This window comes from Populus trichocarpa, chromosome 16 (genome assembly GCF_000002775.5).
Source record: "Populus trichocarpa isolate Nisqually-1 chromosome 16, P.trichocarpa_v4.1, whole genome shotgun sequence".
Classification (NCBI taxonomy): Eukaryota; Viridiplantae; Streptophyta; class Magnoliopsida; order Malpighiales; family Salicaceae; genus Populus; species Populus trichocarpa.
Window position 1 is genome coordinate 708,754 of NC_037300.2, and position 21,058 is coordinate 729,811.

At 34.5% G+C, this 21,058-nt stretch overlaps 3 protein-coding genes across 4 annotated transcripts; 2 read left to right on the plus strand and 1 right to left on the minus strand.

The window, feature by feature from the left end:
• The first annotated feature begins 1,813 nt into the window (after positions 1 to 1,813).
• Positions 1,814 to 8,165, plus strand: LOC7455830 (hydroxyproline O-galactosyltransferase GALT2). Its single transcript, XM_052447957.1, has 8 exons — positions 1,814 to 2,033; positions 2,374 to 3,305; positions 4,318 to 4,550; positions 4,976 to 5,266; positions 6,045 to 6,173; positions 6,307 to 6,480; positions 7,397 to 7,504; positions 7,646 to 8,165. Exons 2-8 carry the CDS (start codon positions 2,393 to 2,395, stop codon positions 7,850 to 7,852), a joined length of 2,055 nt encoding a protein of 684 aa, XP_052303917.1. The 5' UTR covers positions 1,814 to 2,033; positions 2,374 to 2,392; the 3' UTR covers positions 7,853 to 8,165.
• Positions 8,166 to 10,731: 2,566 nt separating this feature from the next.
• Positions 10,732 to 14,048, minus strand: LOC18106044 (uncharacterized). Of its 2 annotated transcripts, none has more exons than XM_006373561.3 (6): positions 13,346 to 14,048; positions 12,769 to 12,880; positions 12,496 to 12,667; positions 12,208 to 12,395; positions 11,805 to 11,949; positions 10,732 to 11,103 (listed from the first exon to the last, which is right to left on the minus strand). In XM_006373561.3, exons 1-5 carry the CDS (start codon positions 13,906 to 13,908, stop codon positions 11,824 to 11,826), a joined length of 1,161 nt encoding a protein of 386 aa, XP_006373623.3. In that variant the 5' UTR covers positions 13,909 to 14,048; the 3' UTR covers positions 10,732 to 11,103; positions 11,805 to 11,823. The 2 variants fall into 2 exon arrangements, with proteins under 2 accessions (XP_006373623.3, XP_024443874.2); XM_024588106.2 differs by having other exon boundaries at positions 12,769 to 12,883.
• A 3,292-nt stretch (positions 14,049 to 17,340) lies between these two features.
• Positions 17,341 to 19,795, plus strand: LOC7453705 (uncharacterized). The gene is made up of 3 exons (XM_002322493.4): positions 17,341 to 17,565; positions 18,897 to 19,118; positions 19,207 to 19,795. The coding sequence occupies exons 1-3, from the start codon at positions 17,389 to 17,391 to the stop codon at positions 19,426 to 19,428; spliced, it is 621 nt and encodes a 206-aa protein (XP_002322529.4). The 5' UTR covers positions 17,341 to 17,388; the 3' UTR covers positions 19,429 to 19,795.
• The last annotated feature ends 1,263 nt before the right edge of the window (positions 19,796 to 21,058 follow it).

Sequence of the window (21,058 nt, forward strand, 5' to 3'; positions counted from 1 at the left end):
TTTTATACATTAATTTAATGAAAAAGGGAATGTCCATGGTATAATAAACAAAAACAAAAAAACATTTTGATGAACAAGTGATGTGCTTCCCAATAAGTGGGGTGGAATTCCAAGTAGAAACAAAAGCGGAAGTAAGGCCACTTCCATTTAAAAAAAAAAGAGTAAAAAATAGGTTCCATAGAACTATATTAAATACTTTATTAATAAATTCGTCTTTATTTATTAGGAGTTTTCTATGCAAGGTAATATTGTTGGTACCATTCCAATTCCATTGGATAGTGTAATTTTCATGTCCTTTTCTTTTATAGATCTTGTTTGGGGCTATAGTTGAAATACTTTTGCATTAAATTTTGATTTGTTTTTGCTATAAATAATTTTTTTTAGTTTATTAGATTGTTTTAATGGACTGATGTTAAGAATAAATATTAAAATATTAAAAAAAATATTATTTTGATGTATTTATAAAAAAAATATTTAAAAAAAAAACTTTTACCACATTTTCAAATAAAACCTTAGTTTAATACCAAGTATAATCGATATGGAGTTTCATTTTAAAAGTATCAATAGCATATTGATAAATCTTTCTTTTAGTGTGTTTTTAACATTGTGATACATTTTATGATTGCGTTTTGAAAATATAAATTTAAAAAAGTTATAAATTATAGTTTTTTTAATTAATATTTTTTTTAAAAAATTAGGAGTATCATGCAAAATTGTAGTATCTTTTGATTAACTAAACATTTTTAAATCTATAATTAAATAAAAACTCATATTAATCCACATTGCATCGCAAAAATAAAAAGAGATATGGGTGTTTGAGAATATTTTTATTTTTAGGTACATCTCAAAAGTGTTTTTAACTTAAAAAAATATAAAAATTATATTTTAATATATTTTTAATTAAAAAATTATTTTAAAAAGCAATCAACAATATATTACGAGACACACATTAGTTTCATGAGTTAATCATTCAATTCATAGATTTTACTCTTTTCATTTCAATTTTATTTCTCTCTCTAAAGGACGACCAATTTGATATATAAATAATTTATTTTGATATGAAATTTATATATATTTAACACCTCATACTTAGTTCTTAAGATGATAGTGTATTCACAAGACTTGATAACTATCTTAATAAGTAGCATTAAACACCAATGATTCTCTTTTCTAAAAAATAAATCAACCTTTAATTAATTTTTAATAAGAAGAAAATATGGGTGCATGCACGCAAAATTTTAGTGCCCAATCAAGATATGATCAAGTTTTTGGTTCAAAAATCCAAAATAACAATGAAATGCTGCATAAATCCTTAATTAATCTCGTAATCTTGATATCATAATCTAATATTTTATTTTTCATGTAATTTATTATTTTTATTTACTACCATGAAAAATAAAATAAAAATCATTTTAAATTATAAAAAACAAATGAGAAAGATTTAAGGAATGTTGTTTTACCGGAATTGACTTGAATTAATGAGATTGTTTTATAGTTATTTTATCCGATAAATATCAACTCCTTCATAACTTGATATATATATATATATATATATATATATATATATATATATATATTACTTAAATAATAAATCCTTTTGTAAATATTCAAAACTGATTTTAATATTTAAATTTTATACCAGGTAAATAATAAATATAATATAAATAAAATAAAATCTGATCCATGAATTAAATCATCATTATCAACCATATAAAAAATGTTGTAACTCGACTTGATCCAACAAGTAAAAATTTGAACGATTTAGGATAATATATGTAATTTCATATTTTTCCAGTAATTAATTTCTTTTGTTGCCGTGCTGTTAATAATGCACCCCCCCATACACACGTTATAGATTGCAAACTCCCTACCAAACTGTATCTCTCCCTCTCCCTCTCTCTCTGGCATGTCCTTTTCTAAGCCCGCATTCACATTTGGTCTCGGTTTCTTTGATCAATCAAGTAATCTCTTTCCATCTCCTTAAAAAAAAAATTCTCAAACTTTGATGGGTTTTGTTCGATTCTGATCTCAAGGTACAGTTTTCAAGATTTTGGTTTTCTTTTTGTACACTTTTGGTTTTCTGGCTTCTTTGATGGATTTCTGAAATTGGTCTTGGAGATTTTTGGATTCTCCGTTGAATTTGGTGCAAAGGGTCTATTTTTTAGAAGATTTTGAGCTTTTTTAGTTTATTTAGCGTATTTTGGAATCTGGGTTTTTTTGTGGTTGTTTAGAGAAACTGGTATATTAGGATTTTTTTTTTTTTAGTTTTGCTCATTTTAGAAAGTTTTAAGCATGTTCTGTTTTTTTATGATGATTTAGAGAAATGGGAGGTTTTTGGGTTTTATAGAGTGTTTTTTTTTCCTTGCATTGTAGCTTCTTGGGTGGGAATAAGATGAAGAGGTTAAAGAATGAACCTTCTAGTACTAGGAGGTGCAAGCTGTCGCATTTGTTGTTGGTTATAGGAGCATTGTACTTGGTGTTTTTAGCATTCAAGTTTCGACATTTTTTAGAGATTGCAGCAATGGTGAGTGGGGGTGATAGTTATGTTGGATTGGATTCGTTTTCCATGGTAAAAGATGTTGAAGATTCTGATTTAAGCAAATCGTTTTTTAGTTCGGTTTATAAGGATACGTTTCACCGGAAATTAGAAGATAATCGAAACCAAAACGCACCGATGATGCCCAGTAAGGAACCTTTGGAAGAGGAGAAAAGAGGGGGGACAAAAACTATAAAACCAATTCAGTATCCTTATGGTCGAATAACAGGAGAATTTATGAGGCGAAGGAATGCAACTAGGAATTTTTCACCATTTGAGAGAATGGCAGATGAGGCTTGGCTGCTTGGATTAAAGGCATGGGAAGAAGTGGAAAATTATGATGGAAAGGAGATTGGACAGAGTTCTTTATACGAGGGGAAGATTGAGTCATGTCCTCTGTGGGTATCCATGAGTGGCGAGGAGTTCGCTGGAGGGGAAAAGTTGATGCTTCTTCCATGTGGTTTAGCAGCAGGGTCATCTATAACCATTGTGGGAACACCCCATCATGCACACCAGGAGTATGTACCCCAGCTTACAAGGTTGAGGAATGGTGATGGCACTGTTATGATTTCACAGTTCATGATTGAGTTGCAGGGGTTGAAGTCAGTGGAGGGGGAGGATCCACCGAAGATTCTACATTTAAATCCTCGATTGAGGGGAGATTGGAGTCGGCATCCTGTCATTGAGCATAATACCTGCTATAGGATGCAATGGGGGACAGCTCAAAGGTGTGATGGTTTGCCATCCAAGAAAGATGAGGACATGCTGGGTAAGAGCTACCTTGTTTTTTAATAGTGTTGGTTAACTCATTTTCCTTGTTTGCTTATGTATGCTAAGTTAAATGCAACTTGGAAAGATGATTACTTAATGTATACTTTTATTAAAGAAAGATGATGCAATGGGGGGGTGGGGGGGCTTACATTGAGGGGACTCAAGTCCCTAGAATTGATGTTTTGTTAGACATTCTCTACACTTTTCTTCACATAAGTTGTGTGAGGTGAAAGAGATGTGATTGCCTTCCTAAATCTTTCTAGACAATTCAGTTAGTGCTAGGGGCATAAGTGAAAACTGCATATAGCCCTAGTTCAGATTAAAATTTGTGTTGATGACCATTTACATCAGGTTGGTACTCGACCATTGACCCCTTGATTTTATGCTAGGATGCTGGTAAGATCCTATCTAGTTATGCTTTAGTTTCTACTTCGATAGTACATGGTTTTTAGTTAATATATAGTCAAAGAAATGTCTCAACTGAGATGCAATATTCAGATCTAACTATTATCTTTGTTTTCTTCCCCTGTTTTCTTATTAAGCACCATGACATTGTTTCTGATATTGATGCCAATTTCTGCACCACCTTTCCTTTTCATGTAGAAATTAGAAAATGATGCACTTGCCAGAATTTATATTTTAGCACTTTGCAGACGGATTCTAGCTTACCTATGGTTAACTTGTTAACAAATGTGAACTAGATTTGAAAAGTAGGTTTAGAGTATCATTAAGCTTAGATTAATTTCCTCATGGGTGTAAATGACATAAAGGTGGGTCAGAGTTGGTGAAGAGTTTTTGCTGGTCTGGTTTGTGTTAAACTGTATGATTTCTGAAGCATTTGTCTTTATTGTCATACTTACCTAATAGTCGTTGAAGTTCTTAATTGTTCAGCTTCCTTGTTAATAACCACATTTAAGCCCGCACCCTGAAGTTCTTTGTGAATTTTGATTCTCCCTACTCTATTTTAGAAAATTGAATTGTATAATTTTTCTAATGCATGTATTCGGCAGTTGATGAACATTTGAGATGTGAGAAATGGATGCGGGATGATAATGTAGACTCAAAAGAGTCCAAGACAACATCGTGGTTTAAGAGATTTATAGGGCGTGAACAGAAACCTGAAGTGACCTGGCCATTTCCTTTTGTGGAGGGAAAATTGTTTGTCCTGACCTTGCGTGCTGGTGTTGATGGATACCATATTAGTGTTGGGGGCCGGCATGTGACCTCATTTCCATATCGTCCGGTAAGTTGATATAGATGAGAAAAAAGTGATTATTATACCCTTTGACAGTTCCTTCTGTTTCTCCAACTCAAATGGTGAACCTTGGCCTTGTGGATTTGGAAAATGATATTTGCATATCTGATGCACAATGGGTTTTCTAGCTGTTCTATCCACCCACTTGGGAGAAATAGCACTTTCAAAATATTTGTGACATTGACATTTTTTTTATGAAGATTTCCATGAACTAACCTTATCCCTGTTTATCATCTTTTTAAGCTTGCCCTTTTCTTGATTCCCTTTGCTTTCCACTGGATTTCTTCATTATAGTCCCTGTAGATTTTGCAGTGCATAATCTTAATAGTTGTGTTTGTTAGAGTAGTAGTATGTTTTGTTCAATTATATAATAAGCTCAAAATATTTCCTACAACATTTTTCCGTGGCTTTAGGGATTTACCCTTGAAGATGCAACGGGATTAGCAATCAAAGGAGACATGGATGTTCATTCAATTTTTGCCACTTCTCTACCCAGATCACATCCAAGCTTCTCTCCTCAAAGAGTATTGGAAATGTCAGAAAAGTGGAAAGCTCATCCTTTACCAAAGAGGCCAATTCAAGTTTTTATTGGGATTCTATCAGCTACAAATCACTTTGCAGAACGCATGGCAGTTAGAAAAACTTGGATGCAATCATCAGCAATCAAGTCATCAAATGTAGTTGCTCGTTTTTTTGTTGCATTGGTAAGATCTCCACATTTATTTCTTAACCCTCAATTTTATTTGTTTTTTAAGTAGCAATGTTTAATTGTATCAACAGTCACTCAATTATTCCCTGATTTGAGAAACATACTTCAATTATTGAATCTTTTATGTATTCTTTCATCTTCTTTGCAAGTTTACCAAAGTCTTTTTATCCAACTTCTCTTTCTTTCTGCTAAAATTATCCTTAAATAATGCCATTCTAAAAAGTGACGCTCTAGTTGTTGTATGGCCACATCAAAAAAAGTTAATGGAAATTTGGATCAAAGGACTGCAATAAAAATTTCAAAGAAAGTTGAAATTGCATTAAATGATTTGAAATTGAGGAATTTAAGTTGAGTAATAGTTGATGGTCCACTGACACAATTAACAGCCTTACCCCACCTTTTGTTGTTGATGATTTAAGTGCTTGATATAATTTTACAAGTCCAGAGAGCTTGGATGCAAGGATCTATCTTTATCATTGCCCTAGATATTTTGTGTTGAAATATAAACAAGAAAATACAATGAAGAGCAAGAAAAACAATATTCATGTACATGGGAGCATTGTGAATTTACAAGAGTGTGTGTGTGTCTTTCATTGTCAAATTATTTAATCTACTTAATGTAATATTGTGCATTCTGTAAGATGGACCATTGTTTTGGAACAGAGGAAGCAGAACTATGGTTATTTACTATTCTTTTTTTCTTTTTTTCCATCCATCTGTTATGTAGAATTCATACTCTAATTTATCTTTGTACCTGTTCATGAAAACCACAGAATCCAAGGAAGGAGGTGAATGCAGTACTAAAAAAAGAGGCAGCATACTTTGGTGATATTGTGATTTTGCCGTTTATGGATCGATATGAGCTTGTGGTTCTTAAAACTATTGCTATTTGTGAGTTTGGGGTAAGTCTATGATTCATTCAGTTGGCATTTTTCATTGAATCTTTTAAATAGGATCTTTGAGAACTAGTAATTGTGTATTTATTTATATCTCCTGAATATATTTTTTTAACACATCTGAATATATTTCATGCAGGTTCAGAATGTTTCTGCTGCGTACATTATGAAATGTGATGATGATACATTTGTTAGGGTTGACACTGTCTTGAAAGAAATTGACCGTACCTCTCGCTCCAAGTCACTTTATATGGGCAATCTCAATCTATTACATCGTCCTCTAAGAAATGGCAAATGGGCAGTTACTTTTGAGGTATGTCATGTGATTTCTGATTTCTTAAAATCCCTGGCAGCAGTGTCTTTGCTTATATTAATTCAATTGTCTTGTTCTTTTTTCCCTTAAAAAACAAACTAAAACGTTATAATATCTGGAGAAGGGGGGACAAAGGCAAATTATTAGAATCTCTACAAAATATACATCTTAACAATCTCTTCTACGAGATCATATAACCTGAACATTCAGAAAATGAAAGAATTTTTAATTGCTTATCTGGTACACCATCCTCTGTTTTACTAGAAACAACCTTGGTGATACTGATCATGGCACTTATGAATTACTTGACTGAGTTACCATATGAATTAACCAGCTTCTTTCTCATTGAAGGAGCATTATTGGAAATACTATCTACATTCTTGCATTATTTGCAAGAGTTGCCTACCTTTGTCTTCCTTTTTACCCTTCTCCTTTACAATTTTTTACCGCATTTGATATTCATGGAATGGAATGGGTATAGGTTCAGAAACTTGTTCTAGGCATAGAATGGCAGAAGACAGCTTTGAGAAGGCTGTGTGCGCTTCTTGGTTAGAGTTGATAAGGGTTTTTTTTTTGGTAGTTAAAAAATTCAAACATCGTCCCTAATCTGCTACCAGAGTCATCCTTAAACTTGGTTCTTTTTTATGATTTTGGTACATCAGGTCTTAGGGACCACGCTCTAGTTAAGCTCCTTTCATGAATCAGATGGTCCTGAACATACGATACATATTGTTGCTTTTACTGTGAGTGTAAAATGGAAAAGAAACTAGTATTCTAGATGTGGTTCGCAATGTTCCTGCTCTTAATGAATTCAAAATTTGATTTCTCTGTGTTTCTGGATGAGTATGACATGAATGATATAATTGTTTTTCTATGTTCACTTCTTTCATTTGAAGGTTATTGCCTATTGTAACAGGAATGGCCTGAAGCAGTATACCCTCCTTACGCTAATGGACCTGGATATGTAATTTCTAGTGATATTGCTAAATTTGTCATCGCTCAACATGGCAAACAAAGCCTCAGGGTTAGTGATACTACAATCTTATTTAATACTTTTTTTTTCTGTTGGAGGATGCTCTCCCTTCCTCTCCTTTTCTTTTAGCAATTCTTTGACAGCTATCTTTCCAATCAGTCTGTGTTGTAAAATATGTTAATTTCATTGCAGCTCTTCAAGATGGAAGATGTTAGTATGGGAATGTGGGTTGAACAATTCAACAGCTCCACCCCTGTCCAGTACTCCCACAACTGGAAATTCTGTCAATATGGATGCATGGAGAACTATTATACTGCACATTACCAATCCCCAAGGCAGATGATCTGTCTATGGGACAAGTTGGCGAGAGGTCGGGCTCAATGTTGCAACTTCAGATGACATATTTTATCAGATGTCTCCGAGGAGCCTTTAGATGATGGCGGCAGCTTTATTACACTGGTTGACACGTGTTCATATTCTTGTCCTTATTTTATGCTTGGACCCTCTGGTCAGGTCACCTTTGCCGATTTTGTTCATTTAAGTGGGCTCTAGAGATGGCTGTTTTTTAATTGCAGCCTTTGATTTTTGAAGAACAGACTTTTCATCTTGTAATTGAAATGGCTTCTAGCCAAGGCCAAAACATCTCGGCTTGAACTAAAAGCTGGAGAAATTGTATATACCCTACTTTCTATTACAAGTATCGATTCTGTTAGTGCAGAAGTGAGAAAATCCTTTCGACTCATTACATGCTTCTGTTGCAAATATAGGTTGGAAAATTTGAAGGACTAACTTGTTCGAAGTCGTGCACATATTGCTAGTCATTCTTCAGCGTAATAATTCCTTTAAGGTTTTGTTTATAAAGGTTTGGCTTGCTCTATATGCGCTTGTGTGGTGTGTTGTGGGTGGAGAAGCTGACAGATTTTTGGGTATCACTTCCTATCTGGTGTGTACAAAAACCTGTCAGCTTCTCCACCCTCAACACACACAAGCGCATATAGAGCAAGCTAAACCTTTATAAAACATAACCTTAAAGGAATTATTACAGAGGAATGAATAGAAACTTCATCATTTAATATTTAACACTTCCTTCTTGATTTTGAATTTGCTTTATAAATTATTTTAGTTTTTTTTTTCTACAAGGTTAGATTACTATACTTTTAAATAAATATCTTTTTATTTGATTTGTGCCTAGTCAAGTTTATACTTAATTTTACGAACGTTTATTTTTATTATCATTTAATTAAATGAAAAATAATATTTTTTAAAAAAATTCTTAAGCTCAGTAAAGTTCATTATTCGGATAATGGATTTTATTAGTTAAGTCATGAAACCCGGATTGATCTAATATATTATAATTTTAATATTAAAAAAAGATCAGAATAATTTTTTTTTCAAGTCCAACCATGCATTTTATTAGTTATCCGGGTTATTTTTGAAATCTTCAAGTAGACTTGGTTATATCGGGATAACTTTTATTCGAATTGAAAGATTTCAAAGTTGGTCTGTTGAATTAAATTTAATAATAATACCGAAATAGGTTTTTATGGCATAAATGTTTTCTTTTAAAATCAAAATATTTTTTATTCAAGTGGCGCCGTGTACACTACTAAAAAGTAAAAGAGTTGCGGATAATGTGATTAAAGGAAAGGAGAAAGAGTGCTTGGAAGCAATTTCATGTTTGAATTCCCTTGTTCAACCTGATGATAATGACAGAATTGTTATCAGTCAGCAACCACCGAAAGAGCAAAAGAAGGCTATGAAAAGGAAGAGGTATTGCTTGACCTTGCTTTACTTGGACTCTTGGAATTGATGATTGAATTGCGAAATGCTTGCTCTTTTTAGTGGATGCACTGTTTATGATAAGAATTTGAAACTTTAGAAAGTGTTTTGTTGCCATAGATAGTGAAGACAAAAGAAATGTATTAAAAAGTAGAAATTCAATTTAAAATTATCTCATAAACAACTTTTTTTCATTTGTTTCTATCTCTTCAACTGAACACCTAGAAAAACAGGTGTTGTGATTCTTATAGCAAGTTATTGTATCAAGGATAATCCACTCAAAAGCATTTCCATGGGAGTTTTGAGACTATAACGTGCTGCAGCACGGTTGTCTAGCACTTACATACATCCTTTTACTTCTCGTCAAGACTGACTACTCTAATTACATACATAGGAAGAGACATGTGGAAGGTCAGATCTCAAACACCATCATTTTTGTTTCTCTGCAACTTTCCTCGAGGTTCTGCTATCAATGGTTTAACGCAGTATGTAGCTAGCTGGGAGCTTGCTCTGAATCTGGTGTGCTCTGTAATGGCTAAGGTCTATTTACAAACGACTCTTCAAGCCCTGTTGCTCAGCCTGGTTCTTGAACTTTTATACCGTGTAGTGGCTCTACTTGGTGGGTGTCAATACCACCACCTGGGCACTTTTGAATCCAAACTAGATGACAATCTCTTATCATGGTCTTACAGAATTGAAAACCTGAGAAGCCGGCACGAAAGACAAAATGTCTGAATCACCGCACTCTGATTTTCTCGGACTTGAAGTGAAACCAGTCTTGACAGCTTTCCTATCTTTGCGTCAGGTATTTGTTTCCTGTTCTAGATAATAGTTATCAGAACTCATCCAGAACTTTTCAAGAAAAGGGTTCAGGTCACGGGTCAATTCTAAAGCCACTGGCTTGTATGTTTTTATTAAAATAATATTATTTTATTATTTTTTATATATAAACCCGATTTTTTTATCCGGTTCAACTAAAAACCTGATTTAAGTAAAAAGAATTCGAGTAAAAACCTGATTTAAGTAAAAAGGATTCGAGTCCTCAATTTCCAACATTAATCCACCAAGCCAGGTTTAATGATCCGGCATATCTTTCACGTGCATTCAGTTCTTAGTTCAACTCCTGAATTTCACCAAATTAGGCTGCTCATTATTATACAATGTCGGATGTTTGACCGATGCCGCTCCTATGATATAAGTTATGATGATCAAAATCAAAATTCTCTGCTTTGGACCTTCCTCTAGTTCCAGTTTTAAGTGAAATTTCAACGAGAGAAAAGTCTGTCCTCCAGCTGCGTTCACCTTAACAGTTACCTCTTCTTCGCTGTTTTACTTAAAACGGGATCGTTACGGAGGAAACATCCTAAGCTGAATAGATTTTCTGGTGAATGAGAACAAATAAATAGCGACATGATTTCGATCTGTCAGAAGCTGTAGAACACACGCCTCCATGTAAGTAATTCCAAGCAGACCACAAAGAAAAGAAGGAACAAAGCCAGTTGCAGTAGGAAAACAACAGCCTATATGACAGGATACATATTGGTCTTTTTCAAGTTAACAAGACTTTACAATTTGACTGTGGTTGCCTTCATTCTACTATGAGGGGGTTAGGCATTGGGAGGTCAAACTGACAACAAAATTAGCAAGAAAGCCTACTACATCCACGCTATGGCAGCATAACTACAAAGAAACACCTGCCATTGACCGTTGTTACATTTTCATTCTGATCATAGTAGAGTAAATCACCATGTCATCTAATCACAGTAATTCACAAAGGACATGAAAAAAAATAAACGAACGATAAACTAAATAAGGTTCTTCACTATCTGTTCTACTATCAGAAGTGAGCAGGTGGTCATTGTTCCATGCACCTACAAGTAACAAGAAAGGGAAAAAAAAACATAAGGTTACTTGTTTGGTATACATCAAATTGCACGCAAATTAATCAGCATATTAAGAGCAGAAAAGATAGCAGGTACACATAAAGTCTTAAACCCAATGGATGACAGAGTCCATAAACGTACATAATTCAAAAGGAGGCGTCAACACATAAAGGGAAGCAAAAGGGATTCAGGAACAACAGAAATTCTAAAGCTAAACTACTCGGATGATGATTTACAACTAAGCAGCAGGCTGATCAAATCACACCTGGAGGGAAATCATTAACAGGAAGAAAGTTACACTACAAGAAACCTGTACTTTGACTACCAAGGGGCTATGGTTTGGTCCTGAACCTGACATGATATTTAAGTTGTCAAATCAAAGGACAGAATAGAAAACAGAACATGTGGAAAAATGAACTTTTTGAGAATTTACAAGCTTTAAAAAGGCTTGTTATCATGAGACGGATAGTTTGATGCAGAAAACCAGCCCAGCTCTCAAGACCAAAAAATGCATTAAAATAACTCCGTATTATATACCCAATCAAAAATAAAAAGAGAAGGGACTCACATCCACCATTGAGAAATTCAACATGTATACAAGAAGTTTTATAATCAGTTTTTTTTTCCCACCAACTAAATCACAAGCACAGGAGCCACACGCAATATGGGAGCTTGTTGAACATACTAACCAGTCATCACCACAGAACATCATGACCGTTTGAATAAATGATGACGTGCTAACACCTCTCCTACCCCCACAGCAGATATGCTTTCACATCCAAGAAGATCACGAAGCTTTGTATCACATTGTATCACCATTGAATTTAACGGATCCTAAAAACACATGAAAACCATTGAACTTTTACATTAAAGTTAACTTATCTATAAAAGAACTGTGTTTAGACATCGATGCACTACAAATACGGTTTATTGGACGAAAAAGGCAGTGTATAATAACAAAGAGATTTGTACAAAACAAGAGGTATATGCAGGAAAATTAGTTGAGGTAAAGGGATGTAGTAGACTTTAAGTGCTCCCAATATGGAAAGTCATGTGTAGGGAAAGGGATGAATATATACACTCATTACCCACCTCCAACTGTTTTAGCTTTATGTACTCCCAAACACGTCTGGATGCTTCTGTTTGGGTCATTTCCCTCTCAGTAGTCCCCAAAAACTCAGCAAGTCCTTCAGATATTACCACAAGAGATGCAGCAGGTTCTTTATTTTCAGTTGTGGTCTCAACATCCACCTTCGCTCGCTTGGCTTGACCAGATTCCTCTGTGCAAATATTCACAAGAACAAAAAAATAAATTTAACATTCTCAAAGTCACCACAGAGCAACAAAAATATGCTTCACTGTAATGATCACAGTACATACTTGATGGTTGAAGTGGGATGATATGTTTAGCTAGCAGCTTATTCATCTTAAACATATCAGTGCAGTCAGTCTCAAAAACCACGCGCAAAGCATCATCACAAATTATCTTCCTCTTGTTACTTGGATCCTGGAGGTTGTTTTTCCTTATGTATTGCCACAATTGCTTCACAATCTGAACACACACACAATGCACAATTCTTAGAAACAATAATCACTCCATAAACAGCACAGCTGCTCAACCAAACTAAGAAACGAGCCTGGTCAACAGCATACCTCAGTCCTTGGCAAGGCTGGCTCCCCAACAACGACCTGAAGTTCAGGTGAAACACCACACACTTTGTTTAACCCACCAGGTCCACCTCTTCTTTTGGATCCAACTGGAGTACTGCTGCAAAGTAGTAAAAACCCAAACACCATTCAATCTCCATAAACGGCCACAACAGATTCAAGCTCCAATCAAACAAAATCACCAACGGCCCAAGATCATCAACTAAAAAAACCCAAAATAAAAACTTTCACACTAACCATAAGCTAACAGATGCCCAAATTTTGGATTTTTCAATTTAGCAAAAAAATAGCATTAAACCTTCAATTGGGTCACTCTTTTAACCATTGAAAGTGATAGTTATTAATATTTTTTTAACCCTCTCAGTCTTTTAGTAACTATAAAGAATTCGACTTTATAACAAAATCTTACCAATTAAAAACAAATGGAAACTATAAACCCTAAAATTTGAAAATAAAATAAAATAAAATATTTCAAAATGCAACAATTAAACCCCTAAAAACCTAAAATTGAGCCCTAAAAAACACTAGAATCGAGAAATAACAAAAAGTCCTAAGCTTTTACCTCTCTTTAGCCACTTCATGTGGAATATCCCCAACATTTTGCACATGCTGCGTCTGCCTCTGCTGCTGCTGAACTTGCAACTGAGGTGGCGGCCCTGGTGGAGCCACCACAGCTTGCGGCTGCCTAAAGTTAAGGTCCTGGGGAAAAACCTGGTGCTGTTGGTGCTGCTGAGGATGCTGGTGAGGGTGGTGGTGAGGGTGAAGGGCAAAATGGGAAGGGTGAAATTGTTGTTGTTGAAATTGGAGGGCAAAATGGTCTTTTGGGGTCAAATGAAGAGTTTGTCCTTGCTGGAATTGAAAAGCTTGCTGTGATGGAGGTGGTGGTGGTTGTGGCGTCAGTTGTGGATGCGCGGTGGTGGTTACGGAGGCGGAGGCGGTGGTGGTAGGGTGGGGGCGGAGGAGCAGATTAATTTGGTCACGAATAAAAGCAGCTTTGTGTGATAAATCTAACCCTAATTTAGCTTCAAGTTGCTGTACGACACCGTTTAATGAAGTAACGGTGCTGGGGTCTGATTGCCGCAGCACTGTCTCTACTCCTTTGGCTATTTCCTGGTCTGTCACCATGGCTTGGCTACCTCTCTTTCTTCACATATATTTTTAACGGAAAAAACGGACACAAACGGTAACTCTATGTGTCTTTGTCTCTCTAAACAATTCTCTCTCTAGAAAAATTCTCTGTGTTTCTTTCTCTCTCTACATTCTCTCTGTCTCTCTCTTTATAATTTTTCGAAAGGACGGAAATGACCTCTCATGTTTTTAACCTGAAAAGACAGTTTGCCCTGTGTAACAGCTGGGTGGGTGGGTGAGGGTGGCAAGGGTAGAGTGGGTATTTGGGGAAGTCCACTGTTTCTTGAAGTTCTAAGCTGTGATTTTGGGTGTTTGAAATGACGGTTTGGGGTTGAGGTTGGGGTTTGTGGGGGTGGTAGGGGGAGGAGGCAGGTGTGGAGGATTCGAAGGTGGGAGTTTTATTTTACTTTAAAATTTAAAAAGGAAGAGATAAGAAAGAGAGTGGATACTTGAAGATGTAATTGACAATGGTAAATGAGATAATAAAGTAGGTTGAAGCATCGTTATTACAGCAGTTAGATATTTTAATAAATGTTTTTTAAAAATAATATTTATTAATTTTTAAAATTTATTTTTAATATTAGTACATCAAAATAATTTCAAGAAAACAATTAAAATAAAAATAAAAATTATTTTTTAAAAAAATACTTTTAAAACATAAAAATAAATAGACTTTTAGATTTAAATCATGGGTTAGTTTTTAACAAAAACTTATAGAATTAATTTATTGACTACATGAATCCCAGCTAAAAAACAAATTATAAAAATTATAAACGATTTTTTTTTTTTAATGTGTGGGGGGGGGGGGGGGAAGGGGATAAAAAGAGAGAGAGAGAGAGCAAGTTATGCAACCTAATTTCAATAATTCACATAATAATTAAATATAAAACATTTCATAATAAAATAAATATAAAATGATAAATACATTAAAATTTATTTTTTCATGACTAGATATAATTTTATGTATATGTGTAGCATTCATTTAAAATATTTTTCTCTAGTTATTAGAGAGGGGTTAAAGTCTTGAATCCCATGAGGGCAAACAATTTCACAGAATTAGTTAGTGTGCTTAATAATGATGATGACGACTTGTTGAAGAAGGAGCGAGGGTATAGTGGTAATTGAGAATTGAGTTTGGAATTAGGATGATGGATAGTTTGATAAGAATTTAGTGGGGTGGGTCAACAACAAGAGAATGTTGATAAAGACTAGAAGAGAACCAAATTAGTGTTTTCTTCAACAAGATAACTAACCTAGCTACCACTTTTATCTCTTCCGGCAACCACTGTTTTTTAACTTGCGGGTTGACCCATTATCTAAGTAACATGGACTCGGGTTTCAATAAAAAAAAGAATTGACGCGGTGTGAATCGGTGAAAAACTCATGTTGTCTTGTGATCCTGTCAAACTTGGAAAAACCTGATTAAAATTAATTTTTTTAATCTGATTTAACTCGAATCTATTTACTTGACACGTAATCGACACCAACATAACTTTTGATTAAGGTGTGAGAAATAATTTAATCAATAAATCATCATAATTTTCATATTCACTAGGAATGAAAGAGAATGCGGGTTACTAGATCAACGATTAGCAAGGATTATTTGTTTTTATTAAAATAATATTGTTTTATTTTAAAAATATTATAAAGTTAGACTTATTGTGTTTGATCAGGTTACAAGCAATCTCAACTAAATTAATTAGATTTTATTAAATCAAAAAAAAATTATTCATCCAACCCATGAAGATTTCCTCACGAGTCTACAGAAAATTACAAAATAAGAAAATAATATTAGAGGGGGGGGGGGGGGGAGACATGAGTTGTGATGTTTGTGTCACAATCATATCTTTGCGAGTAAAATAAGCAATTATGTAACATCACACAAGTGTAGAAGTTGTCAAAATGTGATGAAAAGGCTATATATATATTAGCAACATAAAATGGACAAAGGGCGGATTCGGGTTCTCTTTATAGGGTTTGAATATATTTTCTTACAAACAAGACAAAGACAAAAGGAAGGAAACAAATAAATTAAGAGCATGCGATGTAATGATGCAGACTCTATTACCTTTTTCCTCCTGTTGCCTACACTTTGAGCAAAGCCTATCTGTGGTCCATGCTCTCTCTCTCTCTCTCTATATATATATATTGCTGGGAAACACAGCCGCTGCAACACACAAACATAAAATTAAAGCAAGGCCATTGAAGAAACCCTGCTCGATAATATCTAGATAGAGCGAGGTTGTCTATTAGTTATTCGGTAGAGAATAATATATAAATTTTATTTAAAAATTTAAATTATTAAATTAAAATGATTTTTTCGTAGGATATCAGAGCTTTAATGATCAAGTGATTACGGGTTTAAATCTCACTATTTTTATTTATTTGATAAAAAAATTAAACATAAAATAGTGTGAGCATGTACAAGTTTTAAATTTAAAGGACTTTCACTTGAGGAGATGTTAAAGAACAATATAAAAAGCTTTTTATTTAAAGACATACGTTAAAAAATAATATAAATTACAGATATTATTTAAAAACTTAAACTATTAAATTTAAAAAAATTATTTTACATCACTGAATTCCAATTGTTGTAAAACCTTAAGTTATCTATTAACCTTGCTCAAGAAAATTATTTTTAGTGGTTAGAAAAATACAAAATGCTGAAATAGAAACACACGAGTATCGCTGTAACAATCTTAAATATGTAATAATAGTCATCTTTCTCAAATTGAATCAACACCCTCACCTTAAAATTTCCAAAACACACACACACGTACACGTGTGAAAGCACATGCACACATGCGTGCATGTATATACGTGTTGATTCAATTTGAGGTGTGTGTTAGCGTACATGCACATGCATACGTATAAACGAATACATGCTGGTACCATCCTTCTCCGCAAGTTTTTTTTTAGTTAATCATGAGTATTCGACTCAATTTATATACACTTCGATTAATTCTTTGAAATCCTGAAACTAACTAACATGCAAATCTTTCTAATGATTTCTAAAGAGTAAATTTCAGAGGTACTTATAAACTGGACTATGTAAGTCTCCATAAGTTTTCTGTAAGTTCTTTTTAATGTTCTTGGACAATATTTTTTTTAATTTTTGATCTTTTTTAAAAAATCAAATTAATATTTTTTTGTATTTTTTAATATAATATTAAAAATAAAAAAATATTATTTTATTAAATTATCAAATAAAAAAACCTTTACAAAAGACCATACACAACAAATCCAAACACTAAGTTCATCTCTGTTTCTGTTGATAAGAAAGTTAGACCATGATGGAAAAAAAGAAAATTATTGAGCTAAAAAAAATTGAAATTAGTTCAAAGCCCAACATATTGTCCTAAAAATTACTAACGGGCCTACCAATTTATATCCCCAAGCCCATGTTCTCTTCAGCTCTATCACCTACATGTCTCTCAAGCTGTAGGGCCGTAGGCAGAAGGGTAACACACCACCACCATGGCACAAGTTCTTCACATAAACCCTCTACGTTCCTCAACCCGACCCGAATCAAACGGTACCCTATTCCTCAGCCAGAGCCAGAAGCAAGATGTGAAGCACAGCTGGACCTCTTTGCAGAGAGAATTCAAGTGTAATGGCAAGTTTACTTGCCTTTTCTCAGGCGGTGGCAGAGAGGTACAGAAAAAAAGTTTGCTCCTATCTGATTTTTTTTTATCACTTTCTTGGATATATTGTTTCTGAGTTTTGTCTCTTTGGATGCGAATTAAGGAAAATTTGATCAGCTAGTGATAAAGATTGAAGCTTTAAGGTTTTTGTTTTGGAAATTAAAAACCCATGTTTGGGTTTTGAGTTGATTGAAAGCTGTCGTTTTAAATGGTGGATATGGACTGTGATAATGGGGTTTAAGGGGCTTTTGAGCTTGCAAGTGAATAACTTGTCCGCTTAAGTATGGAAGATGAGGGTTAGTAGGTTGTTTGCTTGTCAAATTGTAGAGTTTATGAAGTGTTTTATTGAGTTGGAATGGAGTGAGGGTTGGTTGTTTGAATGGGATATGGTTTTTAATTTCAGATATTTACTGATTAAACTATGATTCTTGTAAAGATTTTGAATGCTTGAGTGTTAAAATGATCTTTCGATTTTTAGTTATTTAGCTTAACCATTGTGTGCGTTTGTTTCCTAGTTATGAGTGATTGAGTTCCAACAAAGTGAAATATTTAATATGGTTATAATGTGAATGTGTTTATGTTAGTTGCCATGCCAACTAGAATTACCATTATCATATTAGGGACCTCAAGCTTCTTGACCAACTAGTAGGATAATCGGTAATGTATTTGATAGTTATGCTAGGCCTTTGTTTTTGTAAATGTGGTAATTTGAATAGCTTATTCTGCAATTCATGCGGAGGATTCTTGTTGCTTAACTCTAGAGGCCAAGGCCATTCAAGCTGTTGTACGAAGCCACCAGTCCTCTTACCCTTTCTCCCATATTCAAAGATGGTTTTGATCACTGAAATGGACCTTCAGCATCAACAACTTTATGACATCGTGATGTCTTAGAACTTTAAATTCACTAAGGGTCCATTTGCCTGTACAAAAGGGTAGCCTGGTGCTGGAGGCTTCTGCTTTGTGTTTCTGGTTATGTGAAGGTTTCACATTTTCTTGTGCATTGACTTGCATTGTGTCCATTAATCTTGGTGATTGCCTGTCCTATCAAACCAACGGTCATAACCAGGTCTAGATGATGGAAACATGGCTAACGAAAATTGTTGGAAATGGCTTTCTCAGGTTTGATGAAAAACTGAGATATATGCAAGGGAGTGTTGTAATCCAACTGTTAAGAGGCTTTCAACTCCAGTCTTTTGACATGCCTTAGAGTTTAGATGTTGTTGAACTCTGTATTTGTTATGCTATACGGTGACCTGTCATAGGGTGGGATAAAAAGAATAGGAGAACTCAAGATTAAATGTGTTTTTAGGTGTGATTAAGCTGTCTTATTTGTGGCTGCAGGAACAAGCAAAGAAAGCTTTAGAAAGTGCTCTTGGTGGAAAGAAAGATGAATTTGAAAAATGGAACAAGGAAATTAAGAGGAGGGAGGAAGCAGGTGGAGGGGGAGATTCTGGTGGAGGAGGTTGGTTTGGATGGGGTGGACGATTTGGCTGGTCCAATGGTGACAATTTTTGGCCAGAAGCACAGCAAGCAAGTCTTGCTGTCCTGGGTATTATTGCCATGGTGAGGTTTTCCCTTCACAATTCTTGGAATGCTGTGTTTAATTAATTGCTCTCTCCCAATTTCTTATGATGTTAAATTACATGTACAGTATCTCATAATTGCAAAAGGTGACTTGATCCTTGCTGTCATGGTCAATCCTTTGCTATACGCTTTGCGAGGGACAAGAAATGGGCTAACTTTTATGTCATCAAAAATGTTGAGAAAGGCATCTCCAGATGATCCTGCTGATTTTGCTGGTGCGTTAAAGAATGGTGTTTATGTTGAAGTTTCAGCTAAAGAGAGTGTTAAGAGAAAATGGGGAAGCAATTGATAAGTTATCTCAGGCTTAAGCATTGTTTCGTCCCTCCACTTGATGCTGGTGCATCTATAATTGTATTGGACAACTGAATCACAGATTCTTGAGAACGCAATTTTAAATTGTGAAGATTACCGAGCCTGGCCGCATAATGTTTGAATATTCAGCATCTAGAGTTGGGGGACGTGCTTCCATCTTTTTGGGGGCATTTTGTATTTGAAATCTAGTCTGTCTTCCCCCTGTAACATCAAGATCAAGGGTTATTTGAACATCAAATGGAAAGAGAATTGTTCCATATTTTGTCAGTAACATTCAAGTCTACTCTTCTGTAAGATGCATCATTTATCATCACTAGGTAATACATTAATTTTGATATTGAGTAGACTTGTTTTGATTCATTTCAAATATATATCAGGCAAATTGGATGGACTTAGTTAGCAGAGAAGGATCCGATAAACCACAAGGCAAGGTAGAGCAAAAACCATTTAATGCTCTGAATTTAGGTTCTTTTCATTTGAACTGCATAATCTTCCAGTTTCCCATTTTAGTTACTTCTGCGCATGCTTGCCTGGAGTTATGAGGAATCAAGTAATACAGGGATTGCAGAGGGGATTTAGAAGGTGAATAACTCACTTCCAGTCTGCTATACCAATACCCTATAAATGCAGCTAGAGATGACTCTAAGGTCCAAGGTCCTGGAATAATCCCCCGAACTTCACGAGTATTGGAATTCAAGGAGTCTTATATTTCCCTAGAAATCTATCTTCTTGTTTGCGAAAAAGAATCGAAGATGATTCTTGTCGTTATATAATTCTCATGTATATGAAATTACTCGCTTCCAGTCTGCTGTACCAAGCACCCTATAAATGCTGCCAGAGATGACCCTACTGATTTACTGTGGTTTTATCATCTCCCGAGGGAAACGATGATGAATTATCTTGAGCTAAGGACCAGGTTAGGTAAATGGCAAATTTGGCCACCATCTGCGGTGGTTGCTGATGTTGGCCTTGGGAAGATATCTCTGCCTCCCTTCGTGTTTGTGTGGTAAATTGTCAGTGTGAAAACTAGTTCTTGGCTCCATCGGCACAAGGGATAAGGTCCAAGCAAACAGTACAAAATTGCCAAAGGATTCCATGAAGTTGGTAAGAAGTTCAAGCTGAGGTTCATGCATCTGCTGACCATTCCTCCTGTGGAAAATAATTTATTACATCAGTTAACAGAGCAGAATATTGTTGTTCCACCATCATGGCTATTGAATGATGATCATGTACATTTTACACAGTGGCCCTCCTAGAATCTGTTCAGTGGCCTTAATAATTAGTGGGGCACATGCATTAAAGAAATCGGAACAATTCAATGCAGAGATTCTCCTTGCTACCAAGGCCTTCTTGCACACATCATGAAGGCCATGATTATCTTCAAGGTTGAATCACCGGTTTAGTAGATTAATATTTTTACAAGAGTTTTTATAAAAAAAAAGTCTTAAAAAATATTATTTTATTTTTTTAAAAAAACTAAATAAGATTTTAATTTATTTCTTTAATAAACTAGATGAATTTCTACAGGATTTGATTTTATTTGAAATATATATATATATATATATATATATATATATATATATATATATATATTATTTCTTCATAAA